Below are 16,567 nucleotides of genomic sequence, written 5' to 3' on the forward strand. Positions count from 1 at the left end.
TAAGTTGAAGAATCAAATTTGTTACATCCATTGGAGTGAAAAAATACAATGGTGCTTCTTTTATCACATTTAAAAAATAAAAACTAGTTTAGTCTCTAATACTATTTTTACTGTTGTCAATTTTTCATTATTTTAACAATTTAAAATTATTTCTATTATTTGCCTTGTGCCTATTACATATTTTTTTTAACTTTTCACTCCTTTCAAACAAATGCTTCTCATTTTTCTCACGCTAAATTGTTTGGTGTTTCTGAATGTTTAAAAGAATAAGTGCTGTGATTGCAATCCTAAGTGGAACTAAGTTGTATTAAGCCTAGATAGACTAAATGTTCACATATAGGTTTGTACGGTTAGTGGCTTTCAGCTACTATTCCTTCAGCTTTAATAGTGACCTTCTATAGAAATGGTGCACGTGTGTGTGTATAATGTACAAAAAGATTCTCTTTCTCTCTATATTGCTTTTTTCATAAAATAGCATCAAAACAATATATTTGTAGGCTGTATATAGAATGAAGCAAGCATATTGTGTTACACAGGTCAATCATAGCCCAGTGACATATTTTCCCATAATCTTTAGAGGTATATATTTATATTCATACAATCATCTTCATTATTTCATAAAGAACATTTTCCCCCATGTGTACATATTTCTTTGCATTATACCATTGTGCTGTAGACTAAAGGACAACTTCCTTTAGTATGCCTGGAACAGGAATATCAAAAGCACTACATTCAGCGTGACCGATAAGCAAGAGTGTCAAAGGTGAAGTGAGGTGCTTGCTGTTGACTCCTTTGGTGAGTGTTAAAGTTCAGTGAAGTCAGTTGGCTGTGCTAAGTGAACAACCAGTGGGCGAGTGATGCAATCAAGTAGAAAGCACAAAGGGTTATCCAGTCTACTCGTTTTATAGATGGCCAGTTACCTTTCACACGGAGGACGGCACTGGAGGACACCGTGCCGCTAGAATTTTTAGCCCGAACCACATACAGTCCAGCATCTGAATCATACACCTTCTCAATGAACAATGTATATTGTGTATCCTGGTGTAAGAGCTTTATGTGCTCATCTCCCATCACTCTCTGGCCCTTCTTGTACCTGGAGTAGAGAGTCAGGTTTCAAATCAGGTTAATATGAATGTTGGATGAAGCAATGATAATCTGCGATGTCAGGCAAAGTCTTATGGAATATGAAAGTAGGTTAAGAGTAGAAACCATTTATAATCGTAGCTTCCCACCACATCATATTGAAAAGAAAGAAGATTTGTGGTTAAAGAAATAAAAGAAAAGTGTAGTATCAGGAAACAAATAAAATAACGCCCTAAAAACGGAAATATTCTTTAGAAATAGATCTTCACGTAGCCTTTATTTGTAGAACTAGGCCAGAGGTTGAAATACTCTGTTTAGAAAAATATTCATACTGAAAGTGTTGGTTTTCTCCTGTAAACATATCCCATGCAATTAATTGCTATCATTGTTGATTTATTGTTGCAAGTGAGGACCAAATGGATCTTAAATTCAAACAATTTTCAATAAAGCCCCCCCACAAAAAAAACCCTGCTAGAAATTTTTATTTAAGTTTGTATCGATTAGTAAAACAGAGCAATGGCCACGTGGGCTGTCTCATGGCTGTTTTGAAGGAAAAGAGCGTAGCAATAACAATAGCACTTAAACTTATATACCCCTTCACACTGCTTTACAGCCCTCTCTAAGCAGTTTACAGAGTCAGCCTATTGCCCCCAACAATCTGGGTCCTCTTTTTACCCACCTCAGAAGGATGGAAGGCTGAGTCAACCCTGAGCCGCTCAGTATTAAACTCCTGGAGTAAGCAGTGAGTTAGCCTGCAGTACTGCATTCTAACCACTGGGTTAGCAAATAATAGAATAAGTGGATGGACAATATTGATAGCTCACCTCCTCCAGGACATACTGTCTAAGAACTCTAGTGCACACTGCATTCAATCCCAAAGGACTTGCATGACTTTGGCGTTTGCTGTGGCGAAAACAAAAGCTTTCAGTATCGAAGCTCTTGGCCAGCACTGGAAAAAAAAAAGACTGAAAGGATCTTCTCCTGGGCACTAACATGCTCAGGGATTTAGGCAGTGGTGGGATTCAAAATTTTTTACTACTGATTCTGTGGGTGAATTTGTGAGTGGGGTGGGGCTTTGTGGGCATGGCAGGAGAAGGACACTGCAAAATCCCCATTCCTTCCCCACCCCACTAACCTGCTTTCCAGCTCCATTCCCCTGTTTAGGGTAACAAAAGAAGATCATCTAGGAGGCTGGGAGGCAGCGAGGATGGGGCCAGCCTATTTGCTGTTTCTCCAAACTACTCAAAATTTCCACCACCGGATCTCCAGAACCTGTCAGAACTGGCTGAAAACCATATCTGGCTTTAGGGTCACACAAACAGCATTCTTATGGTGAATTAGGTGACCTCTTCATTTTAGTTAAGCAAATCAGAAAACCCAAATTGTTTCACTGTAATGAATTTTGATCCCTTAGCATAGTCCTGCTCTATATGTGTGTCTCTTTCCACTACTGATGACGGACCCCAAAAAAACCACAGACAAATTATTTGATTTTTGACCCCCATTTGGCCTTTGCAAGTAGTATCTTATGGAGTTTAATAAGCAGATTTTTGAACTGTAGAGCCAGTTATATCGCAAAGATCTATCTGCTAGTCTTCTTACTGTTAGCAAGTATCATTTTAACCAATTTCCTAAAATGCACATAGAAAATGCCACTTGAGGCTAATGTTCAGGGCACCAAAGTTGAAAAGTACCAGATGAATATCCATAGAATGGAATAGGGATAGTAGCAAATAAAGAGAGAGAGGGAGGGAGAGGGAGAGAGGGAGAGGGAGAGACAGACTACCATGGGCTTGCCAAGATTTACTGGGCTGGATCTGACCCAGCCAACTCGTCTTCTTACCTTTAGAACATTTTATAGTCATGAAATGGGCAACCAAGCATGTAATCAGATACAAATGCTTGTTTTATTTTTTCTCCATTAAAACAATATTATCATTTTCTACAGGGAAAGATTGATTACTGCCAAATGTTTGCCATCAATATAGTAGAAGAAAATTCCCTTGTATTGCTAAAGTCAGGATATAATTTGATTCGTGTGTCTGTCTGTCTATCATCATTTATCTATCTACCTATGAACCATGGTGGCTCAGTGGTTAGAGTGCAGTACTGTAGACTACTTCTGCTGATTGGCGGCTGCTTGCAATTTGGCAGTTCAAATCTCACCAGGCTCAAGGCTGACTCAGCCTTCTAACCTTCCGAGGTGGGTAAAATGGGGACCCAAATTGTTGGGGGCAATATGCTGACTCTGTAAACCGCTTAGAAAGGGCTGTAAAGTATTATAAAGTGGTATATAAGTCTATGTGCTATTGTTATTTCTATCTATCTATCTACCTACCTACCTACCTACCTACCTATTTATCTATCTATCATCTATCTATTCTCTCTCTCTCTCTCTCTCTCTCTCCCCCTCTCTCTCCCCTATACTTGTATCTATACCTACAGAGGCAATATAAGATTACCCTCCAACCTTTAAAAATTCCTAGCTGATTCTTTTCATTCCAAACATCAAAAGGTGGGGCAAGAAAGATGAAAATCTGGTATCCACTACCTTTTGTCAGTCTAAGGCTAGTCATTTCTTTATGACCCAGCTCCTACTAGTTTTCTACATAATAGTTTACTGGTATTTATTAATGCCCTTTAAATACAGGATTGCTTTCATTGTGTTGTTATTGTTAAAAGAAAAAAGAAAAAAAATCCTTCAATGATCACCAACATTAGAACGTAACAAATTTTTACTGAGACATTTCTTTTTTTATTAAGAAGGTTTCTTTCTAAATTGTTTTTATAATACTCTGTTTACTTCAGAGATTGTTTAATTGTAAAAAGTTTATTTTCTTAAGAAGTTGGACAAGCTGTAATAGCATTTTGTGTCAAATAAAGTATTTAAGTTGGGAGCATTAATGATCCAAAGGGAAAGTGATAAGGTATTTTAAAAGGAAAGAATGAAAGAAACAACTCTTAAGAATTGGATTAGTGATTCAGGCAAGCTGTAATGACAGTTTTTTTAAAAAAAACCTTTTAATTGTTAGCAAATTTTATCAACTGTGTTAGTTGCTTTCAGATTTGTTATAGATACTCATGAAGAAAATGTTTTTCTCTTTCAAATTCTGCTTTCTTTCTGATTTAGCACATATAGGATAGAATATGATGATTGAAAAAAAAATCAAAAATTATAACAAAAAAGAGGCAACGCTGGAAAGGCGAAGGGAAATAACCACCCATATGAGATGAATTTAGAACCAATCAATCTTATTGACTTCTCTTCACTTCCACTCTACCATGAATTTACTAAGTTCTACATTAGGCTTAATACATAAACATCTGTCACTTTCTCTTCATTCTTGAATTTCTTGGCTAGAGATATCCTATAATCTAGCCATTGTCGTTGGGTTGAAAATTAGGGACGCTGTAGCCCAACAAGGGTGAGCAAGCCTACCAGACCCTTTCAAACTGTGTATCATATCTTGGTAGCTTACCCTTCAAAAGAAAGTTCAGAAACATTAAACTAGCGTCAGAGTGATGTAGAGGTCAACATACAGGTTTTGGAGTAAGAAGACACAGGTTCTATTCCACCTTCAGCCAGGGCAGTTCCCCGTGCAACTTTGGACCAGTCACTTTTTCTCCTGCCAATCTGTTTTATAAGGTGGCTACTGTGGCGAAAAATAGCCTCCGAACAAAATACAAGGCAAAAATCTGATAAAAGTGAGGCCCAGAATAGAATGTAAAATGGGTTAGATTTCTGCTGCTCTTGCCAGCATTATAAAACTCCCTGGCAGATCATCAGTTTTTATTTTGTTAAATTATATCCCAACTATTTACAATAGTAAGAAAAACTCCTTTGAAACTCTGCTCATGAGGAATTATTTGAGTTACCAGCTTTATCATTTGGGCGCCATGGAAGAGGTGATGATTGGAGGTTCGACTGATTTTATTGCTTGACTCATTGGTTTTCTAAATTTAATTTGCAACATGGGCCTTTTTTTTCTGCTCTAAGCTCTTCCTTTTTAAAATCAAAGCTTGATTGGGATTCTTTTCATCCCCTGGGACTCCTTATATAAATTCTTAACCTTTCTGGATTTAGAGTTATAGCCAGAAATAGCAGTAAATATGAATGTGCTGTAATTACACACAAAAGATAAATGCAGTTTAATTACTGTTTGCCAACTCTGGAATTTAGCATCAACTTTTCTGTGCGCTGGAGACCAGCTTTATTTAGTGTATATATTCTCCCGTAAATACTCCCAGGAAAGCTTCTTTTCATTATCCTTCAATATTATAAACCTTGTTTTACTCTCTTGTTAGTTGGCCAATTATACCCTGTTGGTTCTCCCACCTTTACATGAAAAGGATCTGCAGAAGCGAAAGGACTTTTGGACTACCATTTTCAAAGCAAATAGATAAAATCCTGATGCCAATTGTCTCTTAATTATGAGTGCTATAAGGTAAAGGTTCCCTTCGCACATATGTGCTAGTCGTTCCTGATTGTAGGGGGCAGTGCTCATCTCCATTTCAAAGCCAAAGAACCAGCGCTGTCCGAAGATGTCTCCGTGGTCATGTGGCTGGCATGACTCAATGCCGAAGGCACACGGAACACTGTTACCTTCCCACCAAAGGTGGTTCCTATTTTTCTACTTGCATTTTTTATCTTTCGAACTATTAGATTGGCAGAAGCTGGGAAAAATAATGGGAGCTCACTCCTTTACATGGTGCTAGGGATTCAAACCGCTGAACTGCCGACCTTTCTGATCGACAAGCTCGGCATCTTAGCCACTGAGCCACTACGTCCCTAATGCTACCAAAGTATAATGTGAATCTTATTCTCTGGCAAATTTCACAAGCTAGGAGCTTACATCTATGGACTTACAGGTCCAGTTTGAATGTGGATCAGTAGCAAGATATGAGGTAGACTGAATCCAACACAGAGCAATAGTATTTCTTCTCTACTTGGTTTCTGTAGCTACAGTAAAGCTAATCTTCAAATGCAGAGGAATTTCTAAGGATTCAATTCTTATTAAAGGAGTTGTAATGTTTAATAGCTGGAATGTTGTATTGCTAAATAGAAAGGTTTTAACTTCACTCATCTTCATATACTATTTAATACATATAGACTGAATGTGCATGAATTAATCTGAACCTGACAGTAAGTGCTAATATTGTGTAAACACTGTGGGAATGGAATTACGTGGAAATGTGATGTGAATGTGAATCTGGTTTTCAGATTTGTGTTTGCTGGATTAGCCTAATTATATTTAGGTTTTTTCATTGTAAGCTACCCACCAGGTCAATGTAGGTTCTGGGAATCCTGTTACTTCTACTTCCAAAGTCACCGGAGCACCTTCCATGACAGTTACATTAGACAGAAGCTTGGAGAAGTGAGGTGCCTGTCCAGAGACGCTGACCTTGCTGTTCTTTTCAGATATGTTTTTAGCCTCTTCTCCGGTAGCCATCTGCCTCTGACAGTTTCTTGTGGAGCCTGATTGAAAAAGACCTGAAAATGCATTGGATGAAGCATGCAGCCTAGCCTGGTTTTTAGTAGAGTTACTTCTGTCATGCAATTTGCTCTGGGCTTCCCTCATGCTTCTGGGAAGCTCATGGCATTGCAAATGGGTCTCGTGCACTTCACTCCTCATGCAGTAGAAAGCCTTTGTCTTGAACGTAGAGGAAACAGGGGAAGCTGCGGGCATTTCTGGAGAACTGTGAGCAAATAGAGATTCTATCTTGCCCTTGGAATGGCTGCTTAGGGTGGGAGAAGAAAAACTTCCTAGCTGCTCTGATATGCACTCCTTCCTGTGGCCAGGCACATCAGCAGAAGCAATAGAGGTTAAGGGATCGGAATCATCTTCCATTGTTTTACTGCCAGCACTTATTGGCATTTGCACAGTGTAAGAACTGACATGCACACTACGGGAGCTACTGCTATGTGGTTCTTCTAGTTCTGTTTCCGAATGCAGAAGGTTGGATTCTGGGGTCTCAGAAAGTGGAGGCAATGAGATATCATCAGGAGATATACACTCATATTCCTCTCCAGAGAGTGCATCTTCTGCCAGGCACTCAGTGTGAAAGCTTTCCTCCTTGGCAGCAAAAGAGAGCTCTGTGTCCTGTGAAATAGAATCCTCAACAGCTGGGCAGATAATTGATGTCTCAGCCAAGTTCTTCTCTTCCTTAAAAGCAAAAAAGAAGGGGGAGGGAAGGGAAGGGAAGGGAAAGGAAGAGAAGAGATGTGAATGGAGGGGAAAGGAAGGGAAAGGAAAGAAGGGAAAGGAAGGGAAAGGAAAGAAAGAGAAGGGAAGGGAATGGAGGGGAAAGGAATGGAAGGGAAAGGAAGAGAAGAGAATGGAGGGGAAAGGGAAAAAGGGAAGGAAAAGGAAAGGAAGGGAAGGAAAAGGAAAGGAAGAGAAGAGAATGGAGGGGAAAGGAAGGGAAGGGGAATGAAGGGAAGGGAAAGGAAGGGAGGGGAAAGACAGGGAAGAGAAAGAAAGGAGAAAGGGAAGAGAAGATGCAAAAGAGACTTTAAATAATGTCTATAAAACCTATTTTACCTAGTCTTTTTTCACATATTTCTTTCATATATTAAATTTTAAAGATGTATCTAGTCGTCTGTCAGAAGGCCCATCTAGTCCAATTTAAAATAATCTTTGAAAAGAAGAGTAGATATAATTCTATGCAAACATAGAAATTACTGTTTTTTCTATTTTTCGGAAATATATATATTTTATTGCAATTGTAGCAATATTTTCTAAGTTTACATCCCTGAAAAAAAATTATTATGCCTTTTAATTTATTAAGCTAATTATGTAAATGTCACACTGCAGATTACTTTTACTAAATGCAATGAAGACAGAAAAGTACTACTGAAGTAACATCTAATGTGTCTATTTGCACTAGGATAACATAAATGTTACACTGAGAAGGAAAATATTCTGTTTCTCCCATAACTTTGTGTCCTCCCAGTGAGCTGCGATTATAACAGATTCTGAAAAGATAGTTATTGAGATGGCCACTAGCTTGAATGTTATTATCATGAAGGATAATTTTATAGCTAGCTATTTGCCTTAATAATGAATGGGACATCTGTATTTCTGATATATTATGGAGCTCCATTTCTACAGATATTCAGGATAGAAAAAATACTTTATTTCTCGATGCACCTGCTTGGCTAGCGTAGGACATAGGACTACATTTTTAAAAAATCAAGAGTAAAGAGTAAAGTTTTTTTACTCCCATGTTTGATATTTGTTGCTCCCAGGAAGTTATACAAATCCAATTATTCATCAATAATTCAAAATTGTTGGTTTCCTTTCCTTTAAAACACATTAAACCTTTAACTGAGGAATTTTCCTGTTATGATTTCCCCTACTAGAAATTATTCAGAGATCTGTCAAGTGATCTTAATATACTTTCTCCTCACCTCTGTTCTAAAAGCAGAGGCAAGAAATCAAACTTTCTTAGAGTTTGTTGGTGAGAGGCAGTGGCAATGCCTAAACATTACATGTTCAAGAATTTCTGCCCCACTCCAGAAGCATTAATAATTTTAGTAACTGAGTACATGAAAAAGGGGGGTGTATTGTCCAAATCCTAGGCTTTCACAGGATAATTTTTAAAAACCTGTTTGTGTGTATAAAAAATTGCTAAAAGATTATTTTCTAAATAAGTAGAATACCTTTACATACTGCCAAATTAAGTTTCGCGTTATACTAGCTTTTATTGGGGGGCATGCAATTTTAAGGCAGGGAATGCCACCTCACAAATGATAATGTACTCCTCCCTTATGTTGTCAGGGAGTTATTTCATTCAGCCTGCCTCTCACCTCCTGGAATTCCCTCATACTGGCCTGGCTCTGTTATTCTATGTAGAAAAGACCAAAAGCAAAATTTCAGCATTAATGCTGAAATCTGTCACCATGACAAGCTTTTTCCTTTTTTGAAGATTTGAGAAGAGGTGCATTTACTAAGTAGATGTCTGAAAAGGCTGGTCAAAGGAGGTAGTTGCTCTTTAGCTGTTTGATTATTCACTGGCCAGAAAGGGCAAGAAATGACTGTCTCCCTAGGAGTTGTATGAATGCCCAGATCCAAATGTATAGGACAGCACCGGTCAACTTTGAATTCCCAGGACTGAGAGAGTAATGTTTTTCCAGAAAAAGTAATGTTTTTCCAGAAGTGACCATTTCCACCTCTTCTTATATATTTCCTTTTACCCTATCCTACTTTCCAACATTATATACACAAATATAACACTCCTCAGACAAATCTATCCTTCATGAATCATGAAATGGTACATGTAATAAATATATTACTCTTTAATTAGCCTTTATGGTTCCACGAGACTCTGCTGGATTTCCTGAAAAAGATTAACCTGACTTTATCCCCCCACCCCACCCTGGAAAGCAACACGATCTATCTTTCTTAATGTTACCTTTTCCATGCTGAATGAAATAACAGTGCTTTCCATCTTAGTTATAAATGGGCTTTCAGATAATGTTAAAAAGCCTTCTCAAAAGCACACATGTTTATGACATAAATGGATTCATTTTAACTGTAAGAAAACAAATAATTCAATGTGGGAGGAGTTTCGCTAATTATATATTTCCCAAGCAAGATTTTTCTTTTAATAATTTTCATGCTTGAATTAATTCCCTAATACAAGCCCTTAGTTTGATTTACACAACATTTACTTGGGGGAAAAGTACAAACCTGTTTCTTCAGCTCATATATTCTTTCTTTTGCATCCTCTTTATCTATCTTCTCTTTTTGACTGTCTTGTTCTGTTCTTAGCTCATCGTCACATTTATTAGAATTTGGTGATTCCCCCTTTAATGAATCTTCCTGTGAAACAAAGCCAAAAGTAGAAACAAAATATAAACAATTTTCCCCAGCAGGGAATTTGATGTTTTATCAACACAAGCAAGAAAATGCAAGCTTTTGCAGTAGGAGATCTGGGATTCAGATTCACATAAAGCAACACAATATAATCTTTGTATTTGTTCATGGCGCAATTGTCATGTTTACAGTTATATCAAGCTGGGTCCTTCTAGGTAGCTCATATCACTAAAAAGTCCCATAGAAATAGGAAACAGCAAAATGTCTCAAAGGTGCTTTTTCGAGAGGTTGAAAAAGAGCTCATCCAAGAGCTTCAAGAGTTGAAGCTTCTTGGATGAGAAATGAAATGTCTTCAAAGAAAAAGCAGGAAGCCCAGTGGCCTCTTGGAAAAGCACCTTTGGGACAACCATGACCTGGATGACTGAGAATCCCCATAGACGAAACAGCAGAACATGAAAGAAATCCTGTAACCCAAAATTTGATAAAACAGTAGTAGACTTTACGCAGTATGCTGTCTTAAAAGAAGGGTTGCGACTGAAGAAGTGAGACAGGTCACTTCCATGGATTATGTTAATCTGCCCCCAAGCCATTGGGATATACTGGAAGGCCTTAGTGAAAGATGTCAAACTCCCCACGTCACGTGGCCATCAAAGATGTTTTCCCCCTTTGTGAAGCTGGGGTAGGCATGGCCTGCACATGACATATCCGGCCCACAGGCCACCAGGTTGACACCCCTGCCTTAGAGGGGTGTCAAAGCAGTTTTCCGTGAAATTGGTGCCAAATCTTATTTAGACATGCCCCACCCGAAGTAAAGACAAACACCGTAATGGCTCAGCATTTGAATATCATTTTTATACTCATTTCTGACTTCTCGACTCTTCAGATTAGAATCCAATATATGGATTGAATCCTGTGTCATGTGTTTAGAAATCCACTGACACCAAAGGATCCTCAGCTATTGTCTTGGAAGTACCCCCTGGAAGGACCTTTCTGCATACCCTGAATATTTATGTCTTTATTATTCAGTAGCTGGCTCACTTACTCACTACCCTTAATCTATGTCCTGCATCTCCACAGCATATTTTAATGGCATAAATAGTTAATAGATTCTGCTGTAAAATTATTATTATTTTTTCTATAGGAAGAAAACATTACCCCAAGCTTGTCTTCAAGTTCTGTCAAGGAGCTACAAAGTTCACTGATAGAGTCAAGAACGTCTTTGTGTTTTGCTGTTATTTTTTCAACGTGCTTCTTTCCTTCTTCATTACCTGCAATTTACAAAGAGGAATGATGGGACATCTGCATTATCCACAACAATGTGAATGAAAAGCTGAAACTTTGATTGGATCTAGAAAATGTGCACCTATTTTCCAGGCCCTGGAACCGGGGGTGAAATTCAGCAAGTTCTGGCAGGTTCTGGAGAACCGGTAGTGGAAATTTTGAGTAGTTTGGAGAACTGGCAAATACCACCTCTGGCTGGCCCCAGAGTGGGATGGGAATGGAGATTTTGCAGTATCCTTCCCCTAGGAGTGGGGAGGGAATGGAGATTTTGCAGTATTCTTCCCCTGGAGGAGAGTGGGAATGGAGATTTTGCAGTATTCTTCACTTCCATGCCCACCAAACCACACCCACAGAACCGGTAGTAAGAAAATTTGAATTTCACCATTGCCTAGAACCCTTTTTGCATGATTACTTAGAAATAAGTCCCAGCAGTAGGTTCAATGAAGTAGAGTACTTCCTCTTCCAACTTTTCCAACAATCCTGCAAGGCAGATTTGGCTGAGAGAGGAGATTGGTCCAAAGTTACCATGAGCTTCTATGACCATGAAATAGCTTCTAATCCAACAGTTTAATCACTATAACACTTTGGCTTAATGTTAAAAGTTTAAAACATTGCCATTTATCATTCCAATTTTCAGTCTCAGTGATTAATATACATAGTCCCTTTGTTGCAAGTATTGATGATATACATTTACTGAAAATTACAGTTGTGGCCTTTTCTCTCAATGCTAGTGATTGTATGAAAGTATCAAAAAGCCAGGACATAAGTACAGTATAGACTGGGGGGAAAAGTCATACATTTAATTTAACTTTCCTTAGTAGAAATTATTAGGACCTCTATGCCGCTACTGGTTTTACACTCCCTAACCTTAAAGACGATCACTTTTGTTGACTTCAAATGCTGAGAAGGAGGGCAGAAAATTATATTCCTACCTATAGCCTGCAATCTCCTGCAGTAACAAAAATGTCTAATCTTTTTTCCACACAAAAAGAGAAAGAGGGAGGGAAGGAGCTCATTGACCAGCTGAATTGTCATTATCCTGCATATTCCCTTATTATGGAGCTGTTTTCAGAAGTATTTGTTTCCAAAACCAGATTGCAGATTTTGAAATCTATGTCTGATATTTTTATGGCTCTGCACTTTAGTATTAATCTTTACAGAATCCTCCAAAGATTGCCTGTATTTTTTTTAACAAACTAATATTCATCCATCTTGGAATAACAACAACTCAATATTCAAAGTGTACGCATCAGATTTCTAAGTTTCAAGTTTTTACCGTATAAGTCTTTAGCAAGGTTAGTTAGCTGCTGGATTCTTTCCTCTTGCTGGGGGATCACAGGATCAATAAACTTCTTGAATTGCTTGTAGAGTATTTCTACTGCTTCCCTTGTTTTGCACTCTGTTGAGTATCTTCCAACCCTAAGCACTGTTGCATTTGCCTCTTCACACCAAAATTGACACTATGTAAGAGAAAGGGAATTAAAAATCCAATATATCAAATAGTGGTATTTTTTCCCAATAAAATCATTCTGTGAAGTATTGCTTCATGAAGAAAAATTATCAATATAAGAATCAACAACTTGATGGCACAAAATCCATTCAGTCTGTCAGTCTGTCAGTCAACACATTGTGCAACCAAGTACATTAAATCTTCATTTTCTTATTGCTGTAGGACAACTTTCACCCATCTCAGAGCCTATTATGCCTAAGCGTAATCAATCCACCAATCTATCTATCATTTTAGTAATCTGAATAAGCAGTTAAGGCACACTTTCAAACAAAAGGTTTTCAGAAGCTTTCTAAAACCAGGTGCAAAGGTACCAATTATCTCCAGAGGCAGTGCATTGCATATAGCTGAAGCTACAAGAACAGCCCATGATCTGGCCCAGAGTCTATTTAACACCCTCTCTTAATAACCTTGCAGGAAAGTCAGGTTCATTTGTGATAAAACTGTCCTTAAGGTAATGAATTTCCACACCATGTCACAGACAAAGTAAAAGCAGATATACCATTGCTGAGCATGAACTTCAGATTGGGACTCTGTTATGCAAGGCTAGCATTTTAATCAATTTTTCAGCAGATTTCCTTCACTTGTAAATATTGATAGAAGAGAGAGAGAGAGAGAGAGAGAGAGAGAGAGAGAGAGAGAGAGAGAGATATATGACAGATAGATAGATAGATAGATAGATAGATAGATAGATAGATAGATAGATAGATAGATAAGATAGATATACAGTGTATGATAGTGTGTGTGTGTGTGTGTGTGTGTGTGTGTGTGTGTGTATGCTGGTCTTGTTGTATTTGGGTCTTTTCCTGTGTAAGATTGAGATTGTCTTGGCAACGTTTTGGCAAGATCTCACTTGCCATCTTAAGGCTGGTGTTTTCGGCTTCGTGTTTGTGTGAGTAAAGTGTGGTCGGAGCTGCTGTCTTTCTATAAATCTTGGTGTGTGTGTGTGGAGTGCTGGCTTTGTTTCAGTAAGTGGATTGATTGGCTGTGTAGTTGTATCATGGTTGGTAGATTGGTGCTGATTGGTGCTGGCTGTGTGTCCGTTGTTGTTTTGTGTTGTAACGGCCTGGGTGGTGGGTGGGGCTTGTTTGTTGACTAGGGCTGGTTTCCAGATGTCTGGTAGGTGGGAGGTATCGTCACGTTTATTCATGTTGTGGGGGTGTTTCTCTATTTCAATAGCTTCCATAACTATTTTCTTGTTGAAGTGTTCAGTTTTGGAGATGAAAATCTACGAAAACACACACACACACACATATATTCCATTAGAGTGTATTATTATCATTATTATATACACACAGGGTAAAGTCAACTAGTTCTTTACCTGGTGTTGGCCTTTAAACTCATTGAGTTCTTATCATCTCAATCTCAGAATGTGTTGGCAATATATATGCAAATCCAAGAAGAATTGTGTCTTGTAATCGACAGATGAAAATATTATCAATACACAGATTTTTGAAATGTTGTTCAAGATTTTTTGGTCTGCCACCCAGTGTGCTGATAACCACTGAGAAGACCATGACCAGTTAATCCCATAATCTTTCAACTTCATTTTTTAGACATTGATTCTTTGTGATTTTATCCAATTCTTTGTCTAATGTAAGAATTTAACAATTTAAAATAATATTATGTTAATATTATTTTATAATATAATAATAACAACATAACAATATAATACAATATAGATGATTATCATCATTACTATTTCAATTAGTCTTATTCTGGATCAGCATATTAGTCTTTAATTTTATACATTACATTCCTTTTGTTTGTTTGTGAGATGGGTGGCTATATACATTGTTTAAATAAATAAACAAAGAATAACGTAGTTCTAATAGTTGACTTCATTTAGTTGCTTTTACTGCTACTACTGCTGTTCTTAATCTAAGGTACAGTATTGCATTACAACCCAATCCAGCAAAGGAGATCTGCTGGCTTTCTTGTTCCAAAACAGAGTTCCATCAATTAATGAATCCTGACTCATCAGGACTGGCACTGAGCCTTGGACCACTTCATCTCCTGAAAGGACAGAACCACAAGCTGTTCCCTCAGCAAAATTGAATCGGTTGGGCCAATTCTAATGGGAGAAGTCCTGAAGGTAACTCAAGGTAATTTGGTGCCAAGCAAATATCAGCACTTGACTCTTTTGGGTTTTTAATACTATGTCAGCCAGCCAGAATTGCTATTTGCAGATTGGCTGGCCCTATAAATTGTATAAATAAATAAGGTTCATGGAACAGTTCATACAAATTGTGGGATCTGTCAATTACATCTGGATCAGGAAGAGATTTGGCCAGTAATGGTATCCTCTTGTCTTCACTACCGGTTTGGTAGCGGGAGCTACTGCGCAGTAGGTCCTTGATGACATCTGGGTGGGTGAGTGGAGCTTCGTGCCACCGCCACTATTGGTTCGCCCAAACCGGTGCGAACCAGCAGAATACCACCTCTGGATTTGACCATGAGAAAAGGATGATGGTCATACTTTCCATATCCAGATCATATAACAACTGTTTCAAGTAGTAGCAAAGTAATAGCAAAGTCTAACACATATCCACCTATATCCGTCAAGTCCAAAAGTTCTTGAGACAAGCCCATAGTTGCCATAGAAGTCCTGAACTCCTGGTCCAATTAAACCCAACAGCACTCTTATGCCTCAAACTAATATGTAGGCATTCAAATCCTACACCTGTGATGACACTGACTCTGGTCACTGATAAACTTTCATGGTAAAAGTGTTACCCAGTCCAGGAGGCTGAAATGTACCTGGGTAGATTTCTAATATGGCAGCACTACTCAGTCAGGTTTTAGTAATACATACCAGATGTACCTTTTGTCCACAAGCCTATTGTAACTATGTTGCAGAGCTAACTGGCATTTCTCAGCAATACCTGAATGCCAAATGCTTTGATAATCCAACTATCAGTTCACTGGGATGGGGTTACCAAGTTGCACAACCAACTACTCTATGTACTGTATGTGGCAGTCTTCAATACCTATATTATTCAGTAAGAAATACATTCTGATATTCTTCCTCATTTGCATTCTAATAGCATTTTTGTGCCCAAATATACATTTTAAGTAAAGGAAGATGGAATGGGAACTTGTAGATTTCTTTTTTCTTTGCCTGCAATTACTTTACTATTATAAACTAGTTCAGGAAAACATATATAGTAAACAGGCTAGTCTGCATATTTAAGTAAAGTAAGAAGAAACTAGTCTTTAAACAATGCATAACTATATTCATTTAAGCATCTTTTTGCAAATTAAATCCATGAGCTGACAGATGACAGACATATTGAATCCACATTTGTTTCCTAAATCTCAGAACTGGCATCTTATCCTAGCTAAAGGACGTTTGACTTTTTTTTTTGTTATACCTCTTCCATCATTTCTTGCAAATGTTCCATCAGTTCCAAATTTTTCTTGTAATCTTCCATAATCTTCCCAAATCCAGTCAGCTGTTTCTCTAATTCATTGACTGACACAGAAATAAATTCGGCTTTCTCACTTGGTTGAGTTGATAGAGACTCTAAAACTTTCTTCTTTAGAGTATCTAACTTGTTTCTCAGTACCTGTTCCAAAGAGCATAAGAACAATTTAAGATCCATGTTATTAAATATTCACGCTTAAGATCCATGTTTATGCTGTGCAATATTAGCAAGATTAGCAAGATTTCTGGAGAGCAAAGGAAAATAAAACAAACTGCACCATTTCAGTGTGCAGTTTGTAACAGTCTATGGAATCCCATTTTTTATAATACTGAGCGAAGACAAAGTCCAGGCATTGTTGCATTGCATCCTCAATCATTTTGGCAGGTGAGATCTTACATGTGTTTGGTAGATTTTTTGCAGGCATTTTAATGTTTGTTCATGTGAAAATA

The 16,567-nt window shown here is 37.9% G+C and overlaps 1 protein-coding gene across 4 annotated transcripts in view; it reads right to left on the reverse strand.

Moving 5' to 3' along the window:
- The window catches only part of CCDC141 (coiled-coil domain containing 141), a 144,514-nt gene that overhangs the window by 17,573 nt on the left and 110,374 nt on the right, over positions 1-16,567 (reverse strand). For 3 of the 4 annotated variants that reach the window (XM_081936510.1, XM_081936509.1, XM_081936508.1), the window contains 6 exons: positions 16,065-16,259; positions 12,460-12,643; positions 11,058-11,170; positions 9,777-9,908; positions 6,364-7,247; positions 921-1,093 (listed from right to left, as the gene is read on the reverse strand). In XM_081936510.1, coding sequence (XP_081792636.1) covers positions 921-1,093; positions 6,364-7,247; positions 9,777-9,908; positions 11,058-11,170; positions 12,460-12,643; positions 16,065-16,259 — 1,681 coding nt within the window. The remainder of the gene's footprint in view (positions 1-920; positions 1,094-6,363; positions 7,248-9,776; positions 9,909-11,057; positions 11,171-12,459; positions 12,644-16,064; positions 16,260-16,567) is intronic. The other variant, XR_014173901.1, reaches the window with a different exon arrangement.

The sequence above is a fragment of the Natrix helvetica genome, assembly GCF_964273705.1.
Source record: "Natrix helvetica genome assembly, chromosome: 1".
Classification (NCBI taxonomy): Eukaryota; Metazoa; Chordata; class Lepidosauria; order Squamata; family Natricidae; genus Natrix; species Natrix helvetica.